The sequence below is a fragment of the Aphelocoma coerulescens genome, chromosome 27 (assembly GCF_041296385.1).
Source record: "Aphelocoma coerulescens isolate FSJ_1873_10779 chromosome 27, UR_Acoe_1.0, whole genome shotgun sequence".
NCBI classification, from domain to species: Eukaryota; Metazoa; Chordata; class Aves; order Passeriformes; family Corvidae; genus Aphelocoma; species Aphelocoma coerulescens.
This window is the reverse complement of record NC_091040.1, coordinates 5,372,601-5,400,146: the sequence shown is the minus strand read 5'-3', so window position 1 is coordinate 5,400,146 and position 27,546 is coordinate 5,372,601. Positions and strand designations below refer to the sequence as shown.

Below are 27,546 nucleotides of genomic sequence, written 5' to 3'. Positions count from 1 at the left end.
GCATTCTCCTGGCTTGTTCAGCCTTCCCCAGGACAAGGGCGCCAACAGCGTGGAGCAGCCGGGTACACAAAGTAGGACACGACTATTTAGGGCACCACAGCCCCCTAGAGCTTCTCCACATGGAGCCTGTGTGCAACATACTCTGCAGGGAGCAGCAGAGCATGAACTGGGCTGAGGGACAGGAGCTGCTCCCAACACACGACTTTACCTCTTCGGGAACAGCTCCCATCTGTGTGGAACTTTACAGGATCTGCGTGGAGCCACTGCAGTCTGCAAAGGCAGGGGCATGAGATGGAATCAAGCCCTTTGTTTTAATCCAAGTTAGAAGAGCTCAGAAGGCTCAGGCTTCCCACAGCAGTTGTGGGTGGGACTGAGGAAGAGCTCTGAGGTGCTGGGACATCAGCAGAGATGTGATGGGGAGAAAAAATAATCATTATGCTGAGAGGTTTATGGGTCAATGTTTTCAAGGCTCTATTGATTTAACTAGAAATTAGCAAGCCAGGCAGATCCATCACCCCCTCAATAAACATTATTTATAGCAGGATTCCTTGTCTCCCTTGTAGCCTGTGCAGGCAGTTTCTGACAACGCCACCTCCTGCTGAGGAACGCTGCAGCTGGCAATGCTGTCCTTTAATGTCTCCTTGCTGGGAGGGGACTCCTGAAGGCAAGGACTTGAGCAGATTTTATTTTTAAATGTTCATTTTATAGCCTCCCATAATACCTCCTGAAATTCCATCCCCTTCTGCCACCGCACTAAAGGACCACCTGCTCCCTCTGTGGCAGAGCCCCTGGGCAGATGTGGGAGCCAGGACAGAGCAGAAACCAAACTCCTCTCTCTACATCCACTGACCAGACAGCTCCGGAAACTGGACCACTCCCCCAGCACCCCACTGCAGAGGATCCCAGGCTCCATCCCACCAGCATTACCACTAAAGGAAGCCGTTTGCATTCAAACAGGAACCCAGACTAGGCCTCACACTTGTTTTCAGGTGGGTTTTCTCAGAACGTGCCATGTCACCGCTCAGGCATGTGAAATCTGGGTCAACACTGGAATCAAGCTCCCTGTCCCACTCCCTGAGCTCGGGTGCACGTGGCAGGTGAGACATCAGGTGTGCTGCAGCAAAAGGGCATTTAAGGAAAGCAGCATCTGGGAGGAAAAAGTGGGTTTTGGCTTACTTTCATCCTGGCCTCTCCTCAGACAGCCGCAGCCAGACCCATTGTTTATCCTGGGCCTCCCGGAGGCAGCCTTTAGCACATATCTTACACAACCAGGCTAATTTGGTATTTCTGACCTACATAAAACATTGTGCCGGGGTGGGAGGGAACAGGGGGGACTGGCACTCTGAGCCATGCATTTCAGACAGTGTTTTTGAGTAGAGAGACATCAATAAATTAAAGGCTCTTATTTGATTACTTAGTGTGAAAGATTCTCAAATTAATCAGGCTGGTGACCATTTTGCAATCTGCTGCCAAGTGAGGAACAAATGAAGCCTTTTAATTCGCCCATTGTAGCCCAGACAAAGCCGGGCGAGGGGCCGGGGTGCTCTGAGGTGCAGCGGGAGATGAGCACGTTCTGCAGCCAATGACGATGAAAAAAGCCCAAATCACAGCGCTGTAATAATGCAGGAGTGTGAACAATTTCACTGTCACTATGTATTAGAGCAGCCTGGGAAGAACAACACGTGGGCCGAGCCGGCGCATCGATTGGTTCCAGATGACATCATGGTATGTCAAGGCACGAGCTCAGGCTCCTTTTATCCCGGAATAAAAGGGATGTGCCATCGGACGTGCTGGAGCTCCCTCTGCCGGGCTCCTCTGCGGCTGGAGCTGCTCCGGGCTCCTCATCTCACAGTCAGTCGCAGCGATTCCAACCCAGCCACCCCTAAACCCCTTTTTCCTCATTCCATTCCACCTCAGAACACGGAGAAGGGATGGCAGAGGACAGCAAGGTCTGTGGGTTACCTTCCTGCTGGAGAAGTGCGCGTGCTTCCCCAGTTTGTTGTTGAGGGCCTCGAGGAACATCTCATCCGTGACTTTCCCCACGTTCATGCAGGCATCGTCCAGAATGGCAATGATCCCTTTGTGCTGCTGCTCCACCAGGTCCACGATAACCTGGTTGTTGAAGTAATCAATCTGCAGCAAACAAAGGACAGGGTGTTGGTGACCTTGGCTGCAGAAATGGGAGGGTACCAGTGTGACAGCGAGGAGCAATCAGCTCTGAACATGCAGATCTCTAATTCCTGAACAAGCAGGCTGCTCTCCTATGCTGAACAGCAAAGGAAGTGATTTTTCAAACCCCTCACAAACATCTTGAGACCTCTGCTGCTGAATGCCCTTTAAAATGTCTTTTACAATTCAGTTGTGTGCAGTCACCACAGTGACACTGCACATCCTGTCCTTGGCATTCTGAAGAGAGTTTGAACAGGAAAAGTCAAGATTTTTGAGTGTTACTATCAACAACTAGAAAAATCCATAAGCACTCAGAACAGAAATGCACAGTTGTGTGTGTGGCATCACAGAGCTGCCACAAGAGGTTTCATCTCAGACCTGGAGTCCCTTATTTTCCCAAGGACACACGTGCTGAGGTGGCTGGGGAGCTCCTGCCCCAGCCTGATCCCAGCCTGACAGGACAGCTGGCAGGGACACAGATGTCCCATCGACTGGAGCCTGCATGTGGAGCAACTTCAGATCTGGGACTTGTGCTGGTACACTGACCTCACAGCAACCTCTCCCTCCCCTGCCAAAGCACTCACATGCTTCCAGGGAATTCCCTCTCGCTGGTACTCCTCCTGCTCCTGCTTTAGAACCAGCTGAATGAAGAGCTGCTGGAGCTTTTCATTGCAGTAATTAATGCAGAATTGTTCAAAACTGCAATAACATGAGAAGAAAAGGTGATGAGTGTTCTGGGACAGGCGAGGGCACAACACTGGGCTTTAGAAGGTGGCTGACCTGTTATTGTCAAATATCTCGAAGCCATAGATATCCAGGACCCCAATGACTGTGTTCTTGCCATGCACTGTGGTGTCGTAGTTCTTCACCTCGATGACATCGTTGATGTGTGTCACAATCCAGCAGAAGAGACGCTCGTAAATGGCCTGCAGGAAACACAGACTGAGGGCTCCTGCCTGCACCTGCCTCAGCTCTTCCCAGGAAATTCAACACAGCTCATTCCAGGCCTCCACCAAAGCTGCAGGTAATGTTCTGTTGAAAGTGAGCAGCTACTGACTGGAGAAAATATTCTATGGAAGTATTTCTTTTCTTTCTTCCAAAAGTCATTTTTAACAAGTCGAAATCCCAGTGAGGTCACTGGGTGCAGCAGTTCCCTAATTTGCTTCCAGTCAGCTTTTCAGCTGCCTAATAAGTACCATTCCTGAGAATTATTTAACAATAGTGAAGAGCAAGGGAGAGGTCAGTCACAGAAACCCAAAAACTGAACACTATGACAAGAAAATAATCCTGTTCACCTTCCACAAAGAAAATGTTCTGTAGGCAGAGGTGTCTTCAAAGTCCTCATGTTCAAAATGTTCTGTGAAGCTGGGTAAATACATTATCTCAGGAAAAGAAGTCAAGTTAATAATCAAGGACCTTCATAACTTGATCTGTTCCTCCCTTATAATTTGATTTCGCAGCAGAGGAGGAACAATTGTCACTCCTGCCATCAGTACCCACTTTTCTCGTGGAAGGTGTCCCTGCCCATGGCAGGGGGTTGGAATGTGAGGGTCTTTAAGGTCCCTTCAACCCAAACCATTCTACAATTCTTTAAAAAATTTTAAAAACCCAACACTTTGTGTTTCCAACCTGAATTCTAGATGTTCCATTTCCACTCTCTACTCTTTGAATTTAACTGCAAAATGAAGTTGAGGAACCCATTTCACAGAAAATTCCTCCCTCTATGACATATTTGCAGATGCCAGCCTGGCCTGCAGCCTGTCCCCTCCTCAGTGTGCCCCTCCTGGCACTGCTGGCTGTGGGAGCTGGACCCTGCTGGAAGGGCAGGGATGGGGAGGTGCCACAAACCCCTACAGAACTCAGGAACACGTAGGTGCAGAGAGAAATCTGCAGGATGTACAGCAAGCACTGCTTATGGACCCAGCAGGAATCCTCCTGGCACTGAGCACTGTGCAGCTCTGACAGCAAAGCCTTCCTTGGGCACCGAGAGCAGCTCAGCCCACGGGCAAAGGCAGCAGGAACGTGTCTGGCTGAGTGTCCCACACCTGTGCAGAGCAAGGGGACTGGAACTCACCTTTGCAAAGGCGTCTCTGCCGTAGGTGGCCTCCTGCTCCGTGTGCTGCTTGTCGATGACGTCCCTGCCCGTGGCCACTGTCCGGAACAGCAGCGCCTTCTCCACCAGCTCGGCCTTGGTGGACAGGAGGTCGGCGATGACCGACACCACCTTGCTGTTCTCGATGATGGGAGTGTCTCCATCCACAGAGAACTTCAGGCTCCCCTGCAATCAGCAGCATTTCTCAATCTGCCTTTTACTAACAGGAATCACCACCCCCCAGGTCCATCCATTTTCCACCTGTTATTCCCAGCAGGAAATATCCTGCCTCACTGGAAGGTGGGTCTTCCATATCCACACCCTCAAAGCTCCAAGGTCAGTGGGAGCAGCAAAGGCTTTCTAAAAGCAAAGCATTCCTGCTCAGTGTTCAGCTCAGCTTTTGGGACAAATGACATCAAACACTTCCTGAGATTTAATCAAACACCATGCCAAGATTCAGATTCCAGGGATAGGGAATTGCACCATGTATACAAATGCTGGATGCAGCACTTGTCTTCACTGGCTGCAGTTCTCCTGGCAGTGCTCCTTCCACAGACGGAATGGTGTGGGGAAGCTGGGAGGTCAGTGCCAGTGGGACTGGACTGGCAGCATCCCACCACCACAGCTCTGCTCCTGGGTACCTTCTGTGCCAGGATTAAGCAGTGACACCCTTTGGTGACCCACAGCAGAAGAAGGTGCTCTCCCAGCCTGCCTGCATGGCCCCACTCTGCTCTGCCTCCCTTCCTTCCCAGCACTGCTCCCCCAAGGAGGAGAAGGAACTGCAACAAAGATGTTCTTTGCCACCTTCCTCCTGCCCACTTCTTTCCTCAGGGACACACAAGAGCTGAGATACAGGGACACTGTGCAGGGAAGGAGGCTCTGTGGCTCCCAGGAGGCTCCAGGAGAAGGAAGATTTCCTCAACCTCAGAATACAAAGAATTAAGAGGTCTCCTGTGTTTCCTGTGCTCAACCTTCACCATGACGTGAAGCAGAACCACTGTGGTGAAGGTGAGTGTGAGGGCAAAAAGGGACAGAACTCCCTATGCCCTCACTGCCAAACCCCAACAGTTCCTTTTTCAGAACATTTAACAGCTCCCAGTACTTAGTGGGATGTCTGGTTTGGGATCTGGAACATGCAGAATACATGTGATCATTATTGCAGTGCCCTGTTCCAGCAAGGACTTTCTCTCCTCACTGGAGCTGAGAACTGGACACACTTTCCCAGCCAACAGAGCTTCCAAGTGCTTCTGCAGCAGGAAAATCAGAGCTGCTGGCAGTACAAGCCCTCCTGAGGAACAGCCCAGGGATGGGTTCAGGGATGGATATCCATGGGCAGGGAGCTCACCAGGTGCAGAATGGCTGCCACGATTTTGTAGACAGTCTGAATCTCCTCCTGCTTGAAGCCAATCACCTTCATGGCATCAGCAACTGCCTTGAACTCGGCCCCGTCGTTGATGGAACACTGAGGGGAGAGAGAAGTTTGGGATGTGGGGGGTTTAATGGAAGTCAGCTGTGAGGAAGCAAGGATTTCACAAGCCCAAGGGAAATAAAGATGCACTTTGATGTTTCTCACATGCAAGCCACTGTCATGAGGTTTCCCAGCTTACTCCAATGCCATCTTGCGTGCTTGGACACTGAACCCTGCACTGCACACACATACTCTGGCAGCAGGACACACAGAAATCCACCACAGCACAATAAATTTCCCAGTGGAATTTGCTGAGAAAGAGTTCATAAAAAATCCAAGAAGAACAGGGACAATTTGTGCAGTCAGAGACCCTCTGAGCAGCGGCTGCAGAGCACCAGCAGGAAATGTCTGTTCTCCACCTTTCTCAAGATGAGCCTCTCCCTCCCTCCCTGCAGCCTCCCGGGTTTGTTTTCAATGCACATTTTTAGAGGGAGTCATCTGGCATGTGAGGAGGTCTCTGGGTTTCTGTACCAAAGCACATCTCACAAAAGCACCCAGGAAATCAGGGAGCCTTGTGTCTGGACCTTGCTTCAAAGGGACAACACTAGGGGCAACTCCAGATGTATCTGAAGCGCTCAGGATCTTGTTGTCCTAAAAACTTTATGGGTTTGTTCCCTTCTTTCTTGCTCAGAGTTCCCCCTTGAGGACAAGTCAGACATGAAGACTGAGTGCTTCAGTAACTCAAAGATCCTGCTGCAAAAAAATGAGTCCTTATGGCTTTTTGGTGCAGAAAGCAGTTTAAGTTACCTATCATGGAGCGTGGAATGTCTGCCACTGGTAATGTGTTAAATATCTACACCTGCATTTATTAATAAAACATTTTATTGCTGTTTATAAGCAGACACATGCAGCATGCACAGGTATATTTGTATATTTTAAGCAGAATAGAGGGATATTTTTTCTATGATTTAAGTAAACTCATGCTTTATCATGTAGTGCCAGAAACTTCATTACAAACAGCACACCAGTGTCACCTTTCTATATTCATCCCCACTGATCTCAACTTGTGCTAGCTCAGCAGTGCTTTGAGCATTTCCAGCAGCATTCCCAATGTTAAGCTGTCCCTGGGTCCCTCAGATCCCTCACCTTGAGCTGTGCCCCAGGGCAGATGTAGCTGTAGGCTGATGCATCCTTCTGGAGGTGCAGAGAACGCAGGAGCTGCTCAGATCCTCCCTGCAGGAGCTGCATGAAGAGTGTTTTAAGAAATGGTGAATGAAAAATATAAAATCCTTCTTTTTTCTGTCTCTTGACAAGCAAAATCATGACAATATTAATTACTGCTGCAATATGTGGAACACAGCGTGCAAGATGTGGAGTCTGCACTGGTGCAGGGCTCTGCCACCACAAATCACTGTCCTTTTAGAGTTACAACTGTATAAAAACCAGCCTGAACCCCCTCCAGACCTGTTCACACCTGGGCCATGCCACAGCTGTGCCTTGGCAAGCACATTGCCCCCACAGAGACTTTTCCTCCTGGAAATGACACATCCGTGAGGAAAGTGCTAACACGCCATCGTGGAGTACTGAGAAATGGGAAAAAAATAAACAAACCTCCCCTTCCCTCACTGCAGAATAAGGTTATACTAATAGGCTGACCATATCCCCCAAAGGACACACAGGGAACCACCACACAATGTGGAAGACATTAAAAACATCCAAAAAACAAAAAAAGTCAACTTGGTGTAATAAAATTACTTCCATATGGACTAAAGGCCTCAAGAGAAAATAGAGGGATTAGACTTACTACAAATAAAACAGTGAGTCAAAGTCCAATGTCCTACCATATTTGTTTAGTCAGCCTCCTTTTAAGTTTATAAATGTGTTAATATGGGACTGGAGGATAGAAAACAATCCATCTTCCCAGGCTCCCTCCCAGCCCAGGCCCCCGCAGAGAACTGAAGAACCCAAGATCACCCAAGATGCTGCAAAAGGGAACCTTCTGCAAAATACATGAGAGGGTGAAAGCCCTGAGTGCTCTGCCCAAAGCGTCTGGGAAACTGGGGACAAGTCACTGCTCCAGCAAAGGAACACAAACCTGGTAGAAGGAGTGGAAGCTTCGTTCCCCCGGCTGCTGCACGATCACACGGGACTGGGGGAACAAAGCACAGCACTGGGTGTTAGTGGGACATCAGCACCTCCCCTCAGACACCCAGATCACCAGGGCACCCCAAATCCATCACATCTCACACTCAGGCTCTTGGGAACACCATCACACGTGTCACCCTGGAGCTTGTGGTCTACAGTCAAAAGCACCAGCTTGTGTAAAAGCTGCAATGTCCTACTTCCACCCAGGAACTCCATGTGGGAACCACAGGGTGGCTTTCATGGAAGAGTGAAATAAAACTTCATTTTAGTTTTAGAATTATTTAATCACTGGAAGTGAAAATCAGGACTCTGTGACTACAGACAAATGCTCAGGGCCTGGTGGTCACCACTCCTACACCCCCAGGACAGGCTGCCCACAGCTCCCAGCCACGGTACCAGGGAATGCTCTGCTCTGACACAAGGGCCTTGTTTCAGGGAGCCGTAGCTCCATTCCAGAACCTTCCCTCCAAATCAGTGTAAACAGCACAAAAAAGGGTTAAATGCAGCAGGCATTCAGTCACCAAGCAACGTGTCCTTATTTTATGCTGTGAGTTTGAACTATGGAAAGTAATGAAGAACAAAGCTGTGCTAGGGAGGTTTAGGTTGGATATCAGGGAGAGGTTCTTCCCCCCAGAGCACTGCCCAGGCTCCCCAGGGAATGGGCACAGCTCTGAGGCTGCCAGAGCTCCAGGAGTGTTTGGACAGCACTGCCAGGGATGCCCAGGGTGGGATTGTTGGGGGCCTGTGCAGGGCAGGAGTTGGACTGGATGATCCTTGTGGGTCCCTTCCAACCCAGGACATTCCATGATCCAGTGTGTTCCTGCTGCAAAGCCACTGTCTGTTACAGCTTGTGTTTGGGCCAGAGCCTCCACTGCTTTCAAATGGAAACAAATTTAACTTGGGAGAAGTCAAGAATATGAAGTAAGCAATCAGGATAAATAAATCATCAGGATTTAAGTCACTGCAGCTGCAGTCCCAGCCCTCTTTTTACATCAAAGTATCCAAAGTTAAATGTTTGGGTTTGTTGTTTTGTTTTTTAAAATAAAGTGTTTATTCTGAAAATAGACTTCAGGGAAATAAGGGGAGAAGTAAAAAAGAAACACAAACAAAAAAGGGTGTTGGCAGATGTGGTCAAACACATAATCAAAGCCAGACGTGTCTCACACAGCAAGAACTGTTAATGGCTCAAGCCTGGTTTCTCCAGTTTTGCATATTCCAATGTTTTCAGACACCACTTAATGACACGAAGAAAATAATTATGCTCAGGATCACTTGGAACATATAAAAACAACACTACCAACAGCTCATCCAAGGCTGTGGCGTTATTCCAAAATAACACTGCTCAAGCAGACTTGCTCCCTACAGCCCTGGAGATCTCCTCCTCCAGGAAGAGCTCAGGGCAGGAATTACAAAGGAGCTGTGCAGAGGGTAAATTGTATCCAAAATAAAAACTGACATTAAGCTTCAACCCCCCCCACCCCCCCCAGAATCCTTTGGGTAACACAGCCCTGTTCCTGCTGAAGTCGTGGTGCTCCAGGAACAGGGTGCTGCCAGCACTGCAGTGGCTCTCCTGACTCCTGAGGAAAAATTAAACCCCGGATTTATTTCCAGGCCCTCATATCTCACCTGCTGTACACGTTTGAACGGAAAACTTTCTACTGGCAAAGCCCAGATTGCAAAAGTAACTCCAGCAAAGGCTGTAACTGTGGAAGGGAGGGTGCCTCACCTTTTCTAGCAGGTAATTATTGATGTGCCCACCTATGGGGTCTCCCTTGAAGTCGAAGTTGATGTCCATGTACTTTCCAAACCGGCTGGAATTGTCGTTGCGGTTTGTTTTGGCGTTGCCAAAGGCCTCCAACACACAGTTGGATTTCAGCAAGATGTTCTTCACTCTGCAGCACGGACGGATGGATGGAAAAGGGAACAGGGTAAGATTTCAACACTCACACCATGGGATTTTTTTTCCCAGCCATTTCTCCAGAAGAATTCAATGACAGCAGTGATGCTCTTTGATGGCAGATTTGGGCAGATGTGGATGACATCAGCAATCCCATGGGAAATCAGCTGGGAGCTGTCAGCAATGCTCCTCAGAGCAAGCAATTGCTCTTTGGTTCAAAGACCAGACCCCCACCCTGAAAGCAGCACCAGAAATTCAGTTTCTATACACATTTGAATTCTGAAACCAATTTTCTGAACTCTTTTTCAAGTCATTTTCAAAAGTTCATTCTGGGTAGGTTTAAGTCTGTTTCTGCAGAAAGCCACATTCTTTGCTCCAAAACTTTTACTCCAGGACAGAGAGGGACATTTTGCAATTCGGAATCATGTGAGCCTGGAAGGTCACGGAATACACTCCTTGCACTCCACATGGTGTTCTAGCCCACCCAAATTTCAGGCAGTTTGCCCCAGGAAAAGTGATTTAGAATCATTTAGGTTGGAAAAGACGTCTAAGATCATTGAGTCCTGCCATTAGATAGTTGATATTGGCTGGATGGTATTTCTAGATGCTGTTTTGATTTTGAAAGTTTGAACTTTCAAAATAAACTTTTCACTGTGATTTCAGCAATTAATACTGCAAAATTCCCAGAGTAAAAGCAGAAGTATAAATCAGCATGTACAAGAAACTGTCTGATAATGTGGTGCTGCAGAGCTCACAGAAGGAGATCCACAAGCAGGAGAATTTCCCTTCTTTTCCAGCCCAGGCCTTACCTCTCCACCTCAGCCCTCTGCCCGGGGTTGGTGATGGCTGCTATGTACTGCATTATGTATTTACTGGCCTCAGTTTTCCCAGCCCCGCTTTCACCTGGGGGCAGAAACACCACAGTGACCAAACAGATGAAAAAAGCAAAACAAATCATTGGACAGAAGACCTCAATTCTACCCCAACAGTGCCTGGAGGGTTTGAGTTTTTCTTTTTAAAGCAATCTTTGTGTGCACTTGGGACGTTTTCTAAACACAGCCATAACCCTGCCTGGTTGCTGCTGGGCTGACTTTGAGCAATTGTGCTGTGAGATTTCACAGGTCGGGAAAAGGGCTGGAACACAGAGGATCAAAGGAATATTGTTAGAGGAGAAAGCCTGGCCTGCAGCAGCACAAGGGGCCACTGTTCAGCACCCCAGCCCGGGGCTCTCTCCTTTCAGAGCCGCTCGAGCACGGGGACATTAAGGAAGCAAGTGCCAGGATCCAGCCAGGGATCACTCTGGTACCAGCCCTGCTCCCACTGATGGAGCCACTGCCTTTCCAATGGAGCAGGGAACTAACAGTGGCCAGCCAGGGCAGCGACAAAAATCAGCAGCTTCTGAGGGGAGTCAAGCCCAGTTCTGCTGATCCCAGCTCACTCCTGACCCCAGCTCTCCTGATTCCAGGTCACACCTGATCTCAGGTCACTCCTGATCCCAGGTCACATCCCAGAGCAGACACAGGGCTCCTGCTCACATTATCCCTCTGCAGGCACAGATCCAGCTCCTGACTGGCACCAGCTCTCGAATGAGATAAGAAATAATTGTGCCGGTCTCCACACACGGATTCAAATGCAAATGAGCAGCTTTAAGATTAATGAAGTTTCTTTTATAAAACGCTGTCATTAGCCAAACAATTATTCTCCTTCCGCCTGGAATTTCACACAGATCAAGTGCTCATCACCATTCAGAGCCCTCCCAGCCTACCTGAGATGACAATGCAGGTGTCTTTGGATCGTCTCTTCATGGCTTTGTAAGCAGCATCAGCGATGGCAAAGAGGTGGGGAGGCCTCTCGTAGAGCTCCCTGCCCCTGTACTGCTCGATCGTGTCCCGCCCGTAGATGTTCAGGTTCTTGTAAGGATTCACGGAAACAACCACCTCCCCGATAAAGGTGTAAATCCGGCCTTTCTCGAACCTGCCCGGCAGGAGACAAAAGGCACAAATCAGACAAGTGCAAAGGTTCAGGACAGGCAGCTGCCCGGGCCATCGGGTGAACTCTTCCATCCATCACCCTATGGAAACACCACAGTAAAACCCTGGCTCTGGACATGCCCCAAGCAGGGATGGCACAGCAGCAGATACAGAGACCCGAGGGTACAAGGACAACAGCCCAGGGCTGACTTGGAGTTCCACCACCTACAAAGGACATTTCTACCTCTGTTTCACTTCCAGACAGGTGATATGGAATTTACAGTTTCTACAATGGACAGTAAGTGAACACGAGTGTGAGGAGCAAATCTAATCCACTTCATAAAGGGGATTTACAGGCAAATTCTTTTTTCACGTTCTGTAGTTGTCCATGACCCCTCAGGCCAGTGGAGCAGAAGTTCTGAAGCCCTCACTGAGAGGTCTAATCACACTTGAAAGTAAACAAAGACAGAAGCCCAGGAGGGAATTGCAGCCTCCCAGCTCTAGCATTGAGTCCTTTTTGCTGGAAGGCACTTCAGTATCATCACTGCTGCTAAACCAGAGGGGAAAAATTTCTAAGAATGTGTGCAAACAACCCTAAACTACACCATTCCTATCCCTACCTGGCCCTTCGATTCTTTCTGCAAACAAGACAGAAAATAACTTGATGTTAGTTTAAAAAAAGTGTTTAAGTTAGAAGACGTTTCCAAACAAATTCCTATTTTATTGAAAGTTACCTATGAGGAGAGCTCAGAATAATTCCAGATTAACAGCTGAGGAAGTCACACAGCATTTGTTTCTCAGGAGGAGAAAGGACAGCAGCAGGTTTAGGGATCAACACACAAACCCTGGATTTCCAGCGCCAATCCCCGTCTGCAGCTGTACTTAAACCTCGGGACATTAGATGGCACCAGAACTCCTCCACACAGCCCGGGAGCCTCGAATCCGGATGGACTCCAGCACAAATTCCAGCATTACTTTATTGAATTTATTACCACCCCCATGTGGTGACAGCCCTGACATTTTCTATTGTTCATTTGAGAATCTTCTGCAGCATCTTGGCAGCTTCAGTTTTTAGCAGGTGTAATAAAACTCAAGAAATATCATCCAGCAACCAGCATTCCACTTTCTAGGAGTGTTTGTGCCTCCAACTCCAGCTTCCTCCTGGAATACTGCACTGGGAAGACACGAAAATTGCAAAACTTCCTCTTCTTCCTGCATCACTTTTAACTGAAGGTGTCCTGATACGCATTTCCCAAAACAATAATGAGCTTAAAATGCTAAGTTATTTTACATTTTTGAGATACATGCTGTTTGAAAGGTACCAGTAATGTACCTTTCAAAAATAGATAAATAAAATAAATAAATAAAAGATAATAGAAAAGATAAGGTCAACATAATTAGCAATACCAATACCCCTAATTTTAATTTCTTGGAAGATCCCAAACAGGTAGAAGTGCAAAGGGATGGGATACCAGGCTGGGAGTCCATGGGGGACTCTGCATACACAGAGGAGAGCTTGAAAAATCAAACCCACACAACGCTGTTGGTATTAAGGAGATCAAGTCACACTGGGATATCGATATGTAATGGAAACCACAAGGACATCACAATGAGCAGAATCGCTCCCACCTTTTGGAGACGGACACCCAAAAAAGGTGAGTTACCCAATGGAGAACTCCAAGGCTGCTCTCCCAAGTCCCTGCCCAGCAGCACAGGACTGCTGCTCAAGGCACTACTGATGCTGAAAATAAAGATCCAGCAGATTGTGGATGAGGTTTTAAACTCCATGAGCAGCTGGAGGGTTCATGGCCACAGAGAAGGTGAGGGGGTTGGTTTAGCTGAGGAGAAATAAAGAAATAAAGGCCATTGCTGCTGCAGTGTCGTGCCAAGCCACCATCACAGCACCCAATACTCTGACCTCTTCCTTAAGTAATGAATTATGTAAACTTGCATTGCCAGACCTAGTTTAAGTTTCCTCCCATGACAGTTCAGTGTCTCTGAGTGAATGACAGAATCACAGAATCTCCTGAGTGGGAAGGGACCCACAGGGATCATCGAGTCCAACTCCTGGCCCTGCACAGACACCCAACAACCCCACCCTGGGCATCCCTGGCAGCGCTGTCCCAGCGCTCCTGCAGCTCTGGCAGCCTCGGGGCCGGGACCATTCCCTGGGGAGCCTGGGCAGTGCCCAGCACCCTCTGCCTCTAAGCAGAACCCCCAGATCTGGTCCTGCCAGCCTGTCCCTGCAGAGCCCCTGCTCCAGAGGGGTTCCAGCTGGGATGCTGGCACAGGCAGCAGGCTCACATCCTGCCTGTCACTTCCCCACAGCTCAGCTGAAGACAGATCCCACATTGGGCCTCCAAGCCAAGTTCTAAAAGGTTTTACCAGGCTCTGATGAGTTGTGTCTTCAGCTCTGTGGGAAAAGGCAGATGGAGATGAGGGGGAAGAAGGATCCATCTCCAGGCTTGACAAACAGGCACCTCTCCAGCCTGGCTTTGGGGATACAGAGTTTATGAACAAGTGACACTCTCATTTACCTCTCAGTTCATTTCTCTTTATTTCCTAGCACCAGAGTTAAAATTCCAGAGCTGTGCTCAGATGTTCCCACCAGGAGCTCCGGCTCCTCGGCCCTCGTTGCTGATAAAGCCCCTTTTCATCCCTGAGCGTGGCTCAGCACAGCAGCAGGCCAAGAACAGCAGGGCCTGTTTTCCTGGCTGCAGGGCTCCGGTGGGAGAGCCGGCTTTGCCTTGCCCATGGAGAACTCAGGAAAGCTTAAGAAAACAACCCACGAGGGCAGTGCAAATGGGGAGCTTTGAGCGGTGTTAAATCCATGATTCCTCTGCAGGGCGAGGTCACAAAACAAGACCATGAATCCATTTGGTGCTTTTCACAGCTAGCACAGTCATTTTAGTGCTGAGGTGTAACACACGGAACTGGGGTTGCGTTATTCAAAGCAACAATAGTGCAGTTCCTTGACCAAAAAAAGCTCCTTGATAAAAGGAACCCCAGTGTCCACTCCCGGGGTGACACCCCCAGGGTCAAACCTTGGTTTGTATCTCATGGAAATCACATCAGCTTGTGCGACAACAAAACATTTCCCTGGAATAATTCCATTTGAATAATTTCTGTATCAATGTCATAGAATCCTGGAATATCCAGAGTGGGAAGGGACCCCCAGGATCACCCAGTCCAACCCTTGGCCCTGCCCAGACACCCCAACAACCCCACCCTGGGCATCCCTGGCAGCGCTGTCCCAGCGCTCCTGCAGCTCTGGCAGCCTCGGGGCCGGGACCATTCCCTGGGGAGCCTGGGCAGTGCCCAGCACCCCTGATCTCCATCCCAAATCCCCCTGACACAGCTCCAGCTGTTCCCTGGGGTCCTGTCCCTGCTCACAGGGAGCAGAGATCGGAGCTGTCCCTGGGGAGGAGCTGCAGCCTCAGTGAGTCTCCCCTCAGTCCCCTCTCTCCAGCAGCTCAGCAGCCAAAAAGCAATTCACAGTATTTAATTCTTGTGGGTTATTTTGAGGAGGAACATCAGCTCTTTCATGAGAAGTTTTTATACCAGTTTTTATTACCTCATTAAAACATCAATTGATAATGAGAAAATAAAAACCAGTGAGTCACAGAATATAAATAATTTTAAGGGAGAGAAATTCTTCTCTAGGAAAGAAGTCCACTAAGGCAAGAAAAAGGCTTTTACTTTGTTTTGTAGTTTTTATTTTTAGGGAAAGGAGTTAAAAAAAACCCCAACGATCTTTAACTCCAGGCAGGGTATATTCACATGCAGTTGCTCCTGGAAAATACACTGCAGAAATGGGAACACTGAAGCAGAAATCTCCACCACCAGAGAGCACTCACATTTAGGATTTCCCCCACCTGACAAACACTCCAGTCAAAAATAAAACTTTTCTTACTGAGGAAATGATGCAACTTCAAATGCACTCAGCACAAATAAAGAAAAGTTAGTTGGCAAGACTTGGAACCCACACTCCCAAACAACATCTGCAGGACGGGACCGTTACACAAAGACACCCCACCAGGCCACCCTGCTCCGAGCACTCACATCAGGCAGGGGATTCCTAATTAATCATTACATGCAACTCCTCTGCTCCAGAAGCCAAAGAGCCCTTGGGGGAGCACTGCCAGCCCTGAGCACCAGGCAAACGGCTCCTCACTAATCCACTGTGCCAGTCCGTGCCCATCTGTCCAACATCCAAAGGACAGAGCATCTGTTGGAGAATCATGGCAGGTCACCAGTCTGCTGTTCCTTTAGGAGAGCTGAAGTGTAGGTGTTGGTATTCTGGATCATTTTCTACTGGAAAAAGCCCTTCTCTGGTCCTGACCTGCTCCTTTCTCAGCACTGCTCACAGACTGGCAGCACATTCTGCTTTACACACACACCAAAGCTCTCCCCGTTAGCAGGTGCTCCTTGAAGCTCCTTGGTCTCAGCCCTTCCTGATGCTCCACAGGTCCCCCAGGACAGAAGCTGCTCGGTCAGTCACAGCACAGACACCCACTGAGATGGGATTCAGTTTGGCTGTGCAGCAGGGGCTTAAAGGAAAGGAAATGTTAAGGAAAAGCAAATAATTCAGGATAGAATCAGGAGTGCTACAGCTGCTTTAGCTGTGCTGGTCAGCAGCTAACCCAGGCTCACTGAAGGTTAAGAGAATCAAAACTGATGGGTTCAAACTATTCTCTATTTCCAGCTTATTTGTGAACTCCAGAGCACAAACTGAAATACTGAGTATGAGCACACAGCTTTTTCTTCCTCCTCTGTGCACGGGAAGAATGATCCAGAAGCTGCACACCTCCAATATGTGGAGCAGGGACAATTCCTTTTCCTGTTGTAAACACCCCATGTAGTTTGGGTTATTCTCCCAAATAGGGTAACAAGCCTTAGTTATTTTTTTCCATGAAATATATACATTGAAAATCCATGACTGCAGGCTTTGAGTCCATTCTCTTTGCAAACCTATGTGGAGACATTTAATTAAAACTTGTGTTCATGAAGAGATGTTCATGGACAGCCAAGGCTGGGCCTTTAGGATGTGTTCACTAAGGAAGGGAATTTAGGCAGACTTCTGGCATTGAAACCATATTCACCTGGTTTTGAAGTGCAAGAATGAGCAGCCTGCACTCACCCAAGGGAACAACCCCATTCTCCTCATGCTTTGGGAAGTGAGTGACTTTCCTAAAGCAAACTTCACTCTGTGCCTCAGGTACTTGTGCCTTTCCTATGTGATACCGGGTCTCCCTGCTGAGAGTGCAGTGGTGCTCAAAGACTTTATTTTAGGTAAATCTCAAAATAAACTCAGCTGTCAAGCAGGACTTCAAATCCTTCAGTAAATTGCTCATAAACTGTCTCACAGCAAATCAGCCTCTCACAAGAGCACTCAGATAAACAGGATTTGCGTTGGCAGAACTATGGCTAAAATATTCCTGCTGCTCTTGGAAAAACAGACCAAAAAACTGTCCAGTCAGTATAACCTCCCTGCACCAGGAAAATGATCCAAGTCTGTCCTGATCATGAATATGCATGTCTACAATATTCAAACTATGCATGTGTACAAGGTTCTGATCCACCCTGAGGGCCAGAAAAACTGCAATTAAATTCATTTTGGGTGCAGGTGAGATTTTTGCAGTTGGCCTGCATGGACTCGGTGTTCAGATGCTGCCAGTTGAACAAAATAGGAAATGCCATTTGGAGCGTGTTCTGCACCACTCCTTTCCTGTATGGAGGGAGCAGACAGGGCAGGGTGAGGAATACTCCATTCATCTGCAGCCTCCAGCCAGCTTTGAAATTAGGTTAAAAGAGTTCTTTGTAATGATGTCATTTTTTTTCTAAATAAAATTAGCAAACTACGAGTGACCACTGCCACATCTTCCTCACCAAACCAAGGTTTAAGCAAATTGACTGTAATTTGATGAGGCTGATTCAGCTCCAACCCAGCTGACCCTTGAGTCATCCACCAGCTCTGCAAACCCACTGGGTAAGGTCAGGGGAAGGAAAATGGGAGATGGATGCTAACCAGCTCTAATGAATGCTGAATAAAGTCTAAAACTGGGAGATGTAGGAACAGAATGATAATAAAATCCCTCTCCTTAAATATAAAGCACTAACCTTGCACTGAAAAAAATGCCAAACCACTAAACACAGGAGTCAGTGAACTTCCATTTCTATTTGCGTCAGACCAGCCGAGCTCTCTCTGCAGCAGGGGAGCACTGCACACTCCTTTTCCAGCTCTGGAAGCACAGCAGAAAGCAGAAGCAGGCTTGAAACAGATAAGGAGTCAAAGGGAAGTTCTTTGAAAAGCCTCCAGGACAACACAATGCTTTGTGGTTTATTCCAATGTGCACAGGAGGAAGTCACTGCCAGCACAGGTAGAGGAAAGCAGTTTGCTCCCTGTGTGTGGAGCAGTAAAACACACTCCCAGTTTCCATGTGAAAATCTGGCTGGGACACTGTAAAATCTCAGTGCAGTAACCACACCACTGTGCTCTGGGCAGGACGGTGCCCTGAGTGCTGTCCTGAGGCAGAATTATCCTGTGATCCCAGATCTAACCAGGAAAGAGCAGAACAGGCTTGGGATAGCAGCAAACAAGAGACTGCCATCTGCCATAACCTCTAACTTTTTAATCTGTCAAATAAAAGCACATAACCTATAAAGGGACAGTAAAAAGCAAAAGGTGGGTTCTCCTTTCTGCTCCCATCACACCCTGAGCCAGCTGGAGCACTGAGCCTGTCATGCAAGGAACTCACTTAAATACGTGACACTCACAGAACTACTGAGGAGCAGAAAAAGGTGGAAGTGATCGCCTGTAAAGACCTGGGGAGATGAGAATCATCCTGCCAGGCAGCCAGAAGAAAATATTAAACAGAACACAACACAGGCCCATACAAAGGGAAAATGGGAATGGAGGACCCTGGCCAACACAGGCTGGAGAGGCAAAGCTGCAGAGCAGTTCAGTGGGAGCTGCAAGGACCAGGGAGCCCTGCTGGATATGGCTGAGTTTATTTTACAGATGTATTTAGAAAATTTGGCTTCCTGCACTAACCCACAACTGACTTCATGATCCATTATGTTCCTTTCACTCTGATGTTACAGCACACAGGTACTTAAAAAGGACATTTCACCTTCATTCACCTCCTCTTTCCAAACCCCGTGTCCATATTAACTGTAACCTGCCACATGACGATTATCTCGGCCTTCAATTTTGGGAATTCGGCTTTGCACGTTGGACTGTGTTAAAGCATTTGCTACCTTCAGGCATTTCAGGGGACAAAACCGCAAAAACACCTGCCTAAAAGGCACACACCAGGGCACTGCCTGGTGGCTGGATAGATTTGCATGAGAAAGATCCTTACCGATTCCCCCACCCTGGTTCAGTGGGGTGTGAATTCTGCAGCCGTGGCTTTGTCCCAGTGGCCTCCAGGCAAGCTGATGCTTCTAAATAACCTTCTTGTGAGGGATGCTGGAAGGGCTATAAAATCCTTCAACCAAGCAGAAAGATCCAGAAACATGCAGCAAAACAAAGCCCATGACTGAGCTCCTGTTCCTTGCTCCCAACTCTCCAGTAACTCAGGAAACAACAACCACTCACAAATAACATCACCTGACGCTGCATCAGCCCCTGCACTGATGATTTGCAACCTTATTTTCTAAGCCATGTTCTAACACATACCTGGTGTGACACCTTCCCAACTCTGTCCATGCTCTGGCTGAACTGGGGAAGGAGTCGACACTGTCTGGTTTAGAGGGGATGAAGGGGAAACCCTGACAAGTCTTCAGGTGTGGGAAGGACCAAGCTGTGGAGAAAGGGAGGGACAAGCCATGGTGGGCAGGTGAAGGAGGAATGGATTCAGGTGGTCGGGAGGGCACTGCACGAAGCCCTGGACAGATTCAGCCCCCTCTCCTCCTGTCGTCCCTTGAGCCCTTGGAGTATTGCACAATTAACAGAACCTTGTGATAACTACACCTCTCCTCACTCCACAAGCCCAAGTGCCAAGGTACAGTCCCAGTATTCCACAGGTTTTCTTTGGAAATGCCTGGAGACCCCTTTAGCAGTCAGCTGGCTGGGAGCTGCTGATGTTCAGCTGCTTCATTGTTCTGCTGGGAAGGAATATTCTGATTTGTTCATCCCGTGGCCACTGCTGACCCGTGGATGCTACTGGAGCCCCTGAATGCAGCATTGTTTGGGACAGGGCTCAGAAAACCCAAGAATCATCTTGCAGCATTAAGATACAGAACCCCATCTGCCAGCACTCCAGAAGACTGGCTCCGTGCTCTGGTAATGTTCCATCTAAAATAAAATTAGGCGCCTTATTTATACAAATACAGGCCACGCCAACCAGGCAAAAATAATAATGCAAAATATACACATAATGACTCGTGTTTCTGCATCATTAGGGCTTCCTTTGGAGTTGTTGCAGTGATCTGCACCATGTCACCCCAAACCAAATAATGGAAGTCCTTACACAGGCCTGTGTGTTGTCTGGCTGTGACACTGGGCTGTGACACTGGGCTTCTCCAGGCACCCTGGGTTTTACAGCACATGGTGGTGACTCAGCTCCGTGGTTTGGCCCATGAGCTGTCCCAGCCCTTCCAGTGCCAGCCAAGGGCTCTGGTGGACAAACCACTGAGTCTCCAAGCAGCAGATGAGGATATTCCACCTCCAGCTGCCCATCCTGCCCCTCAGTCAAAGATTCCCTTCTGCCACGTCTGCTGTGGGGACAATGAGAGACAGCTGTGACCTCCGCCACCCTCAGATTGCCATCAACGCCTTTCAGACACCAACGGCCTCAGCCAGAGCACGTGGACAAAGAACCACAAGCAGTGGAGGGGAAAATTAAGTTTGCAAATCACAAAGCAAATACATTTCAACAATATGTCCATGAACTGCTCAGGCTGAAAGAACTTTTCCTCGTGCTCCCTTGAAAGCATGGCTAGTCAGGAAAAGCTTCCCAGTTTGGATATAGATTTGGCTCAGGTTTGTTCTGGGGCTTTCTTTCAAATATTTTCTGTTTTGTACTGGAAAAGCTTCGTGTCCCTAATGGTGATCTGAACAGAACTGCACTGAAACCCCTCTTCTCCATCCCCCAGTCTCTCCCTTCACCAAGAATGAAGCAGGAGGTGCCCTGGAAGACAAACCTCAGGCTCTGTAAGGGACAAGATCCTGTCAGTGTGAAAAGGCCCAGTAAATACACAAGGTTTGTTCTTCCAATTAAAGAGCAACTAATATTTCACAGAAAGTTTGGGTGAGAAATAAAGGGGTTCTTAACTACAACCAAGTGCAGTGGGTTCACTTGAGTGTGACTGACCTGGCAGATTCAGTATCAGGATCTTTCTCCCTCTCACTGAAAGTCAACTTCAAAATGGAAAAAGAGAAGGAACAACACAGAGAATGCTTCAAACAGCCTTGTGGGGATGGGAAGTGCAGGGCAGAACTGGCAAGATAAGCAAATGAATTTGCACAGTAGCCTGAAGTACCTCACTTTACATTCTTTGAATGGAAAAGCAGCTGAGCAGCAGGAGAGCTGCTATTTATGCATTCATCATCCACTGCAAAAGGAGTGAATTCCTAAATGGCAACTGTACACAGATAACCCAGGGGAACATTAGCAAAATGGAAAAGGACTTAAAAGGTTTGATTAGTAAAACAGATTACTTGATTTACATGCTGCTTAGTTTATCGTTTCAAATTATCACCGGAAAGATTGGGTTCATTTACTTCCCTTACATTTGACATATTTTTCTCTGTCAAAGACAGCTCCCACTCAGAAGCTGAAAGACTATTCAAGTAATAATAATGTGAGACAGCACAAATACCACACAAATCAAAATTAACATGCAGATAACCTGAAAAGTATCTTCAATTTATCTGCCACAAGCCAGGCTGGCTTTGACCACACTATCAAATTTTTAAACCTAAGCCAGTGGAATTCAGAGCCCCGTGAAATTATTTAAAACAAGATATTTTGAAAGACAAATCAGCCCGAGGATTCAGGCAGGCTTCTACTTCTGCGAAGTATCAATTGTCAGGTAAAGAGTATTAGTTAATAACAATCTCCAAAAGTCAGAGCAGCGCCACAGTTTATCAGACAGTTTAATAAAGATGTTTTCAGCCACTAATTATTTACTGAAAGCACTGATTTAGCCTGAAGTGGTGGTGAAGGGACCCTCAGCTTTAGCAGACCCAACTACACACTGAGAGCAGCAGCACGGAGTAAAACTGCTGCTCCTTTGCAGGGTGGTCACATCCCTGTTCACACCAGTCCCAGAGCAGCTGGCCCCGCTCAGGGCAGGGGCGCTGGACCCTCCCCAGGTCCCCTCAAACAGCCCCTGCCAAGCTCTGGCACACCACGGGCAGCTTCAGGTGACACATCCTCCTCCAAACGCAGCTACCTCCCTCCCTCCCCTGAGCAATGAGCTGCTGAACCCTCACAGAACAGCATGAAATACAAAGGAACACTTGGAATCAACAAGTCTGGCAGTCACAAACTGTCAATCTCCTTACACCTCTTATAGAGAGAAAATCATCTATTAGATGGAAAACGTATTTTCTACAATATATTTCTATGGGTTTTTTTAAGTGGTTTGTGTTACCCTTCTCACACTCATCCCTGCTGCACAAAAGATGAATGGATATCTCATCCATACTCATGTAGTTGGAATAATCAAGATCTTCCTGAATTACCAATAATTATAAACATAGGAACGGTCACTATCAGCTCCTCACACACTCAGTGGTCAGCCTCCAGCAGGCAATAGCAAATGAGGGGAATGGCTTTACTGCCAGTTTTCCAAGGACTTCTGGAAACAATGGAGTGCTTTAAGTTTCTCAGAATGTTTTGCTGTGTCAGTGGGAAAGCACTGACAATCCACAGGTTTAGGTGGCAATCCATAGTGGAATACAACCGCCAACCATTATCTATCAGCACACACATCATGACATCAGCTTATCCATGATTATCCATGAGCAGCAAAGCTGCCACCCTCACACCAAAGCAGCCTTTGGTGAACTTAAGAAATTCTGCTTTGAATGCAAGAATTTGAACCCACAATAGACACAACTCTTATTACTTTAGATTTTAGATATTGTATAAAATGTAATGCAACTGTTACTAATACACAGCTCTCTCACACATCCCAATCCTCAAGGATTATAGTATTTTCATGTTCTTTTTATTTAATCTAGCCATGGCTTTAAGGTGAAGAAGACGAGGGTGAGATGGGATATCAGGAGGAAATCCCTCCCTGGGAGGGTGGGGAGGCCCTGGCACAGGGTGTCCAGAGAAGCCGTGGCTGCCCCATCCATGGCAGTGTCCAAGGCCAGGTTGGATGGGGTTTGGAGTCCCCTGGGCCAGTGGAAGGTGTCCCTGCTGACAGCAGGGGGTGGCACTGGATGAGCTTTAAGGTCCCTTCCAGCCCAAACCATCCTGTGATTCCATGATTCTTTATTTTTGATATTTGTATGTAAAATGAACTTTAAAGGTTTACATTTACACAAGGTTCCTCCTGGTAAATATTGCCCACGCTCTTCTGACTGAATCTGAGGAATAAAATGGTCACTTAGACAATCCAGCCAGAAAATGTGTCTATAGCTTTGGACACAATGACATGGCCTGATGGACTTGCAGATAAAGACAGGGTTCAAGTGTTTCAGTCACAGCACTTTCATGCAGTGCCAACAAAATTACTACAAATCCTGGTTTTGTCAAAAGGAGAGTGGAATGTATTTATGAAATGACTCTTTTCCTCCTAAATATATTCAAGAGAGACTTACAGGAAAAGAAATAAAGCTCAGTTATTTCCTGTTCACATCTCTGTCCTTTGAGCAGGAGAACAAAGGAACTTGACACTCCGTATCTACACTCATCTTAAACACCATTCTTTGGCCTTTAGCTGGGTACAGAGTGGCACTGAGTTAAGGAAATGGTCCTACATATATAAAATCAACAGCTTTGATAAGCTGCACAGGTCATTATACTGATAAGGACAGTTACTATCACCTTATCTACACTTCTTTCAAAGTCCCAGGTCAGAGGAGCTAAAACCCAGCTAATTATCCCTCCTCCTTCTCTGCTCATGTAAGCAGGAGTTGTCTTTTGAAGGTAATTGCTTGAGGAGTGAAATGTCTGTCTCAGTCCTAAAATAATCCCAGTTCAGCAGTGGAAATGCCAATGGTTCCAGGAAACAGGCCATGCAAAAACCCTCCTAAACTGTCCAGTAACCTGATACAAGAAAAATCCTTCCCTTAGTCCAGATCTGTTGATGTAACCTCAAGCAAGACAGGCCAGGGATCCAAAACAGTTTAACACCACTCGAAGAGGACTCTGGAAATATCTGGGCTGTGTCTCATCCAGTTCTGGGGAAGAGAACAACAGATCCTCACTAGCCAAGGATGAAGGAATCCTGCGTGTGCCTGTGCAAGCACTGAGTGGAAGCCCTAAGACACAGGGTCAGTCTGTCCAAACAACCAACCCACCCGTGCACCCAGCCAGCAAGGAGAGTTCACCATTTCCCCTCTCCCACCCAGTGCCACTTTACCAGTGTTAGGCCTTAAATTCTTTCTCCTTCCCTTTTTTTGGTGGTGATATGGGGAAGTGAGCAGAAGTGGGGAGAGAAGGAAGGCTGAGGAGAGGAGAGAACAGACACAGTGTAATTCCATCAGCTCAGGTCTGGGTTTGCTTCCACTTCTAGTTGATTCATTCAAATTTGATTTACTGTCCTCCACAAACCACTTGTAACTGTACACCACATTAACCATCTCAATTTCTTTTCATTTATCCTGTATTAAATACAGAGACACAAACCTGTTTATACTTATTACAACAAAACCTGCTTGTATTTTATTAAGTCATACCAACATTTCCTTGTCTTTTTTGACTGCATCTCCTCCCACAGCATCCAGCCACCTCATGAAGCTCTCTGAGCTGCTGCCTGGTGTTACACGGTGCATTCGGTGTCCTCTCATCACCCTCTGCACTGATCTGTGACCCTGCCATTCTCAGCCCATTACTCAGCTGGAAATGAATGGCTCAGCTTTCTGGATAATTGGGTTGCATCCACTGGGATCCAGCATCTTTGGCAGGGGCATCTCCCTGCTGGGCACCGCTGATGCTGTGAACCTTGTTTTTACAACAGCTACCTCAGCTTTGTGATCACTGCAGGAGGTTCCTGTTCCCCCCACAAGCCCAGTGTCCTCAGCAGCCCCTGGCCTAGCAGAGGTTTCAGCAGCCACTGCCCAGCACTTGCAGCAGTCCTGGACAGGGATCTATTGGGAGAGCTCTGTTCACAGTCCCAGAGCTCTCCAGCAGCCACACTCTGCTCTCACAGGGCACCTCTGTAGGCCAGGTTACATCTCTTCCATTGGAGCAGCCCTGCAGGCCAAAGCTGGTTTACCAAACCTCTGTCAAGTCCCTGCATTCCCAGCTGCCAGCCCTGCCCCTGGGCTCACCAGCCACAAACCTTCCCCTGGATACCTTCATATGGGAAGCTGATGTTTTGGCGTTGATACATCAACTGGCCAGGTTTCCAGGGACTGGATAAAGATATTTTAACACCAATAACTCCTGTATGGTGCCCACACTGCAGAAGTGGGGATCACCTCCTGACAGATCCCTGAAGCTCCTTCACCAGGGCTCCTGTTCAGAGAACACGGTGGCAAAAGGCTAAAACCTTTCTGTGTAGAGCCCCCTCAGCTCTGCAGCTTCACAAGCTGGAGCTCCACAGGCTGAGGAAGCAGCTCCCCACCTGGAAGCAGCATGGGCACGCTCTCCCAGCTCCACACCTGGGCTGCTGTGCCCTGCGAGGACCCAGCTGCCTCTGAATGGAGCTCATGGGCACCTTTATCAGCGCTGTGGTTAATCTGCAACCAGATCACCCACTCTAGGGCATCTGAGGATTAAGTGCACAGGAAATAAACCAGATATTACTACAACTAAACATTAACTCGCTGCTGCTGGACTATCTTGTTTTATGCCCCTCATCTTCCTCAGTAAGTCAGGAAAGAAGAGGGTGCTGACACCCAGATGTTACTGAGAACATCAAGCACCACTTCAGTTTCAAACAGTGTAACTACACACACGATATATACCATCACCTCCCTGAACCCAGGGGACTTGCAGAAATTTAGGATCCTTTTTGATCAGTTACTGCCTCCTCACATACTGATCACTGCTTCCAAACGAGGGCAGAACTCGTATCCATGGCTTAGCTGGGTGAGTTACGATTGTTTTGCTCATGAGGTCCTTCCTGATCGCCTGTTTGACCCCTGTTTCCAAAGAGACCTGGGAGAACAGGTACCTGAGCCGCACTGGTATGAGCAGCAAGGTGAGACTGCCCTGGCTGTGTAACATTTGTGTCTCCAAAGGTATCACACAGTCCTTCCTTCTGTTCCCAGCAACCTCCGTAGGGAAAACCCCCCCGATGCTGGGACACCACCTCATAAAACACTGACCAGCTGCTAACACACAACCAGCACACAGCACGCACCATATGGCACGTGCAGAAACTGCACTGAGTGTGGGACTCCTTATTTAAACACAGCCTCCTGCTGCACTTTCCCCACAGCATTGATTGTTTGTAAATGTGTAATTACAAGGCAAAGGGCACGTGGGAGGTTTTCATCACAGGCTGATAAGATATAAGCAGTATATAACAAAACAAAGGGATCAGTATTTTAAAAGCTTCCAAACTACAGCACCATATTGGCCAAGCAGTGGGGCCCATTTTCAAATTACAGCCTGTTGGGTGATAATTACATTAACACCATTGCAATTACTGAGGCTGTGATCGTCCCAGTTTGATCAGGAACAGCAGCGTGCTCTGCAGCTCAGTGTTATTACACAGGTTCTGCAACTAGAAAGGTGACGTGGAGAAATAATCCAAAATTCACAAGGGACCAATCCCTCACAGTCCAACTGCAAGGACTGTCAAAACATCGAACCAGATGAAAGAACCGTTACTAAAGCAACGGTATCAACCCAGTAACCTACATTAGCACATTGGAGCCCTTTACAAGCCATTGCTCATTCATAATAGCACTTTTATTGCTGTTTCTTGAACCCTGGAATTGGTTCGTGGCCCCCTCATGTTCCTGCCTCTCCCTCACATTGTAACATTGTACCCATGCTTAATTAGAAAAAAAAAGAGGGAAAATGGTTAGACACAACTGTCTTCACACCACAGCTGACAGCAAAAAGTCCAGCGAGGCCCAAATTTTAGCCACGGTCAGCCAGAATTTGGGCAGCTGTCTGTGCTGGTGTTCCCATCATGAAGGCATGGCTTGTACCCACTCCAGCAGAGGGAACCACCCACCCCCTGAAGGCATGGGAAGGGCAGCTTGGGAGCACCAGGACAGGTTATTTATTAGCTGTGACACGGGGCCAGCCAGGCCAGCAAGAGGCATTTCTGGCAGCACCACTTGCTCTGGGATCAAGGTATTATTTCAGCTATTGACAGATCATTCAGGGAGGCATCCAAACAAGGGCCTGTTTCAAACAGAGAGGTCTGACACGGCAGCAGCACACAAGGTGCTGGCACTCCCAGGCAGAGCTGCAATTACAGCAGTGCCTCCCTCACAGCTGGCACTCACAGAATCACAACAAAAACTAGGACGTTAAAAGCACAAGCATTCCATATAGATCTGAAGGAAATGAAGACAATAAAAATAGCTTTAAACCAGGTTCAGTGACTTGTGACCACAAAACCGTCCAGCAGAAAGACCTGCACCTTCCTCCACAGCAAAACTGGTCTGTGTCAGGGTGGTACCTTCGGTAAAGGGATGTAGCTTTGAAAATCAACCCCTCGGCCACTTTGGCCAAGGTGGTCTGTCAGCAGTCACTGGCTTGGTTCATCCTTTCAG

At 47.8% G+C, this 27,546-nt stretch overlaps 1 protein-coding gene across 3 annotated transcripts in view; it reads right to left on the bottom strand.

Annotated features, from left to right (window-relative positions):
* MYO1D (myosin ID) overlaps positions 1–27,546 on the bottom strand; it is a 156,522-nt gene that overhangs the window by 109,244 nt on the left and 19,732 nt on the right. For all 3 annotated transcript variants that reach the window (XR_011146736.1, XM_068996795.1, XM_068996797.1), the window contains exons 2-11: positions 11,477–11,685; positions 10,521–10,614; positions 9,541–9,706; positions 7,765–7,818; positions 6,816–6,911; positions 5,607–5,723; positions 4,244–4,447; positions 2,950–3,095; positions 2,754–2,868; positions 1,963–2,133 (exon numbers count right to left, since the gene is read on the bottom strand). Coding sequence is in view for 2 of the 3 variants with exons in the window: in XM_068996795.1 (XP_068852896.1) it covers positions 1,963–2,133; positions 2,754–2,868; positions 2,950–3,095; positions 4,244–4,447; positions 5,607–5,723; positions 6,816–6,911; positions 7,765–7,818; positions 9,541–9,706; positions 10,521–10,614; positions 11,477–11,685 (1,372 nt within the window). In the remaining variant the exon portion in view is untranslated. The remainder of the gene's footprint in view (positions 1–1,962; positions 2,134–2,753; positions 2,869–2,949; positions 3,096–4,243; positions 4,448–5,606; positions 5,724–6,815; positions 6,912–7,764; positions 7,819–9,540; positions 9,707–10,520; positions 10,615–11,476; positions 11,686–27,546) is intronic.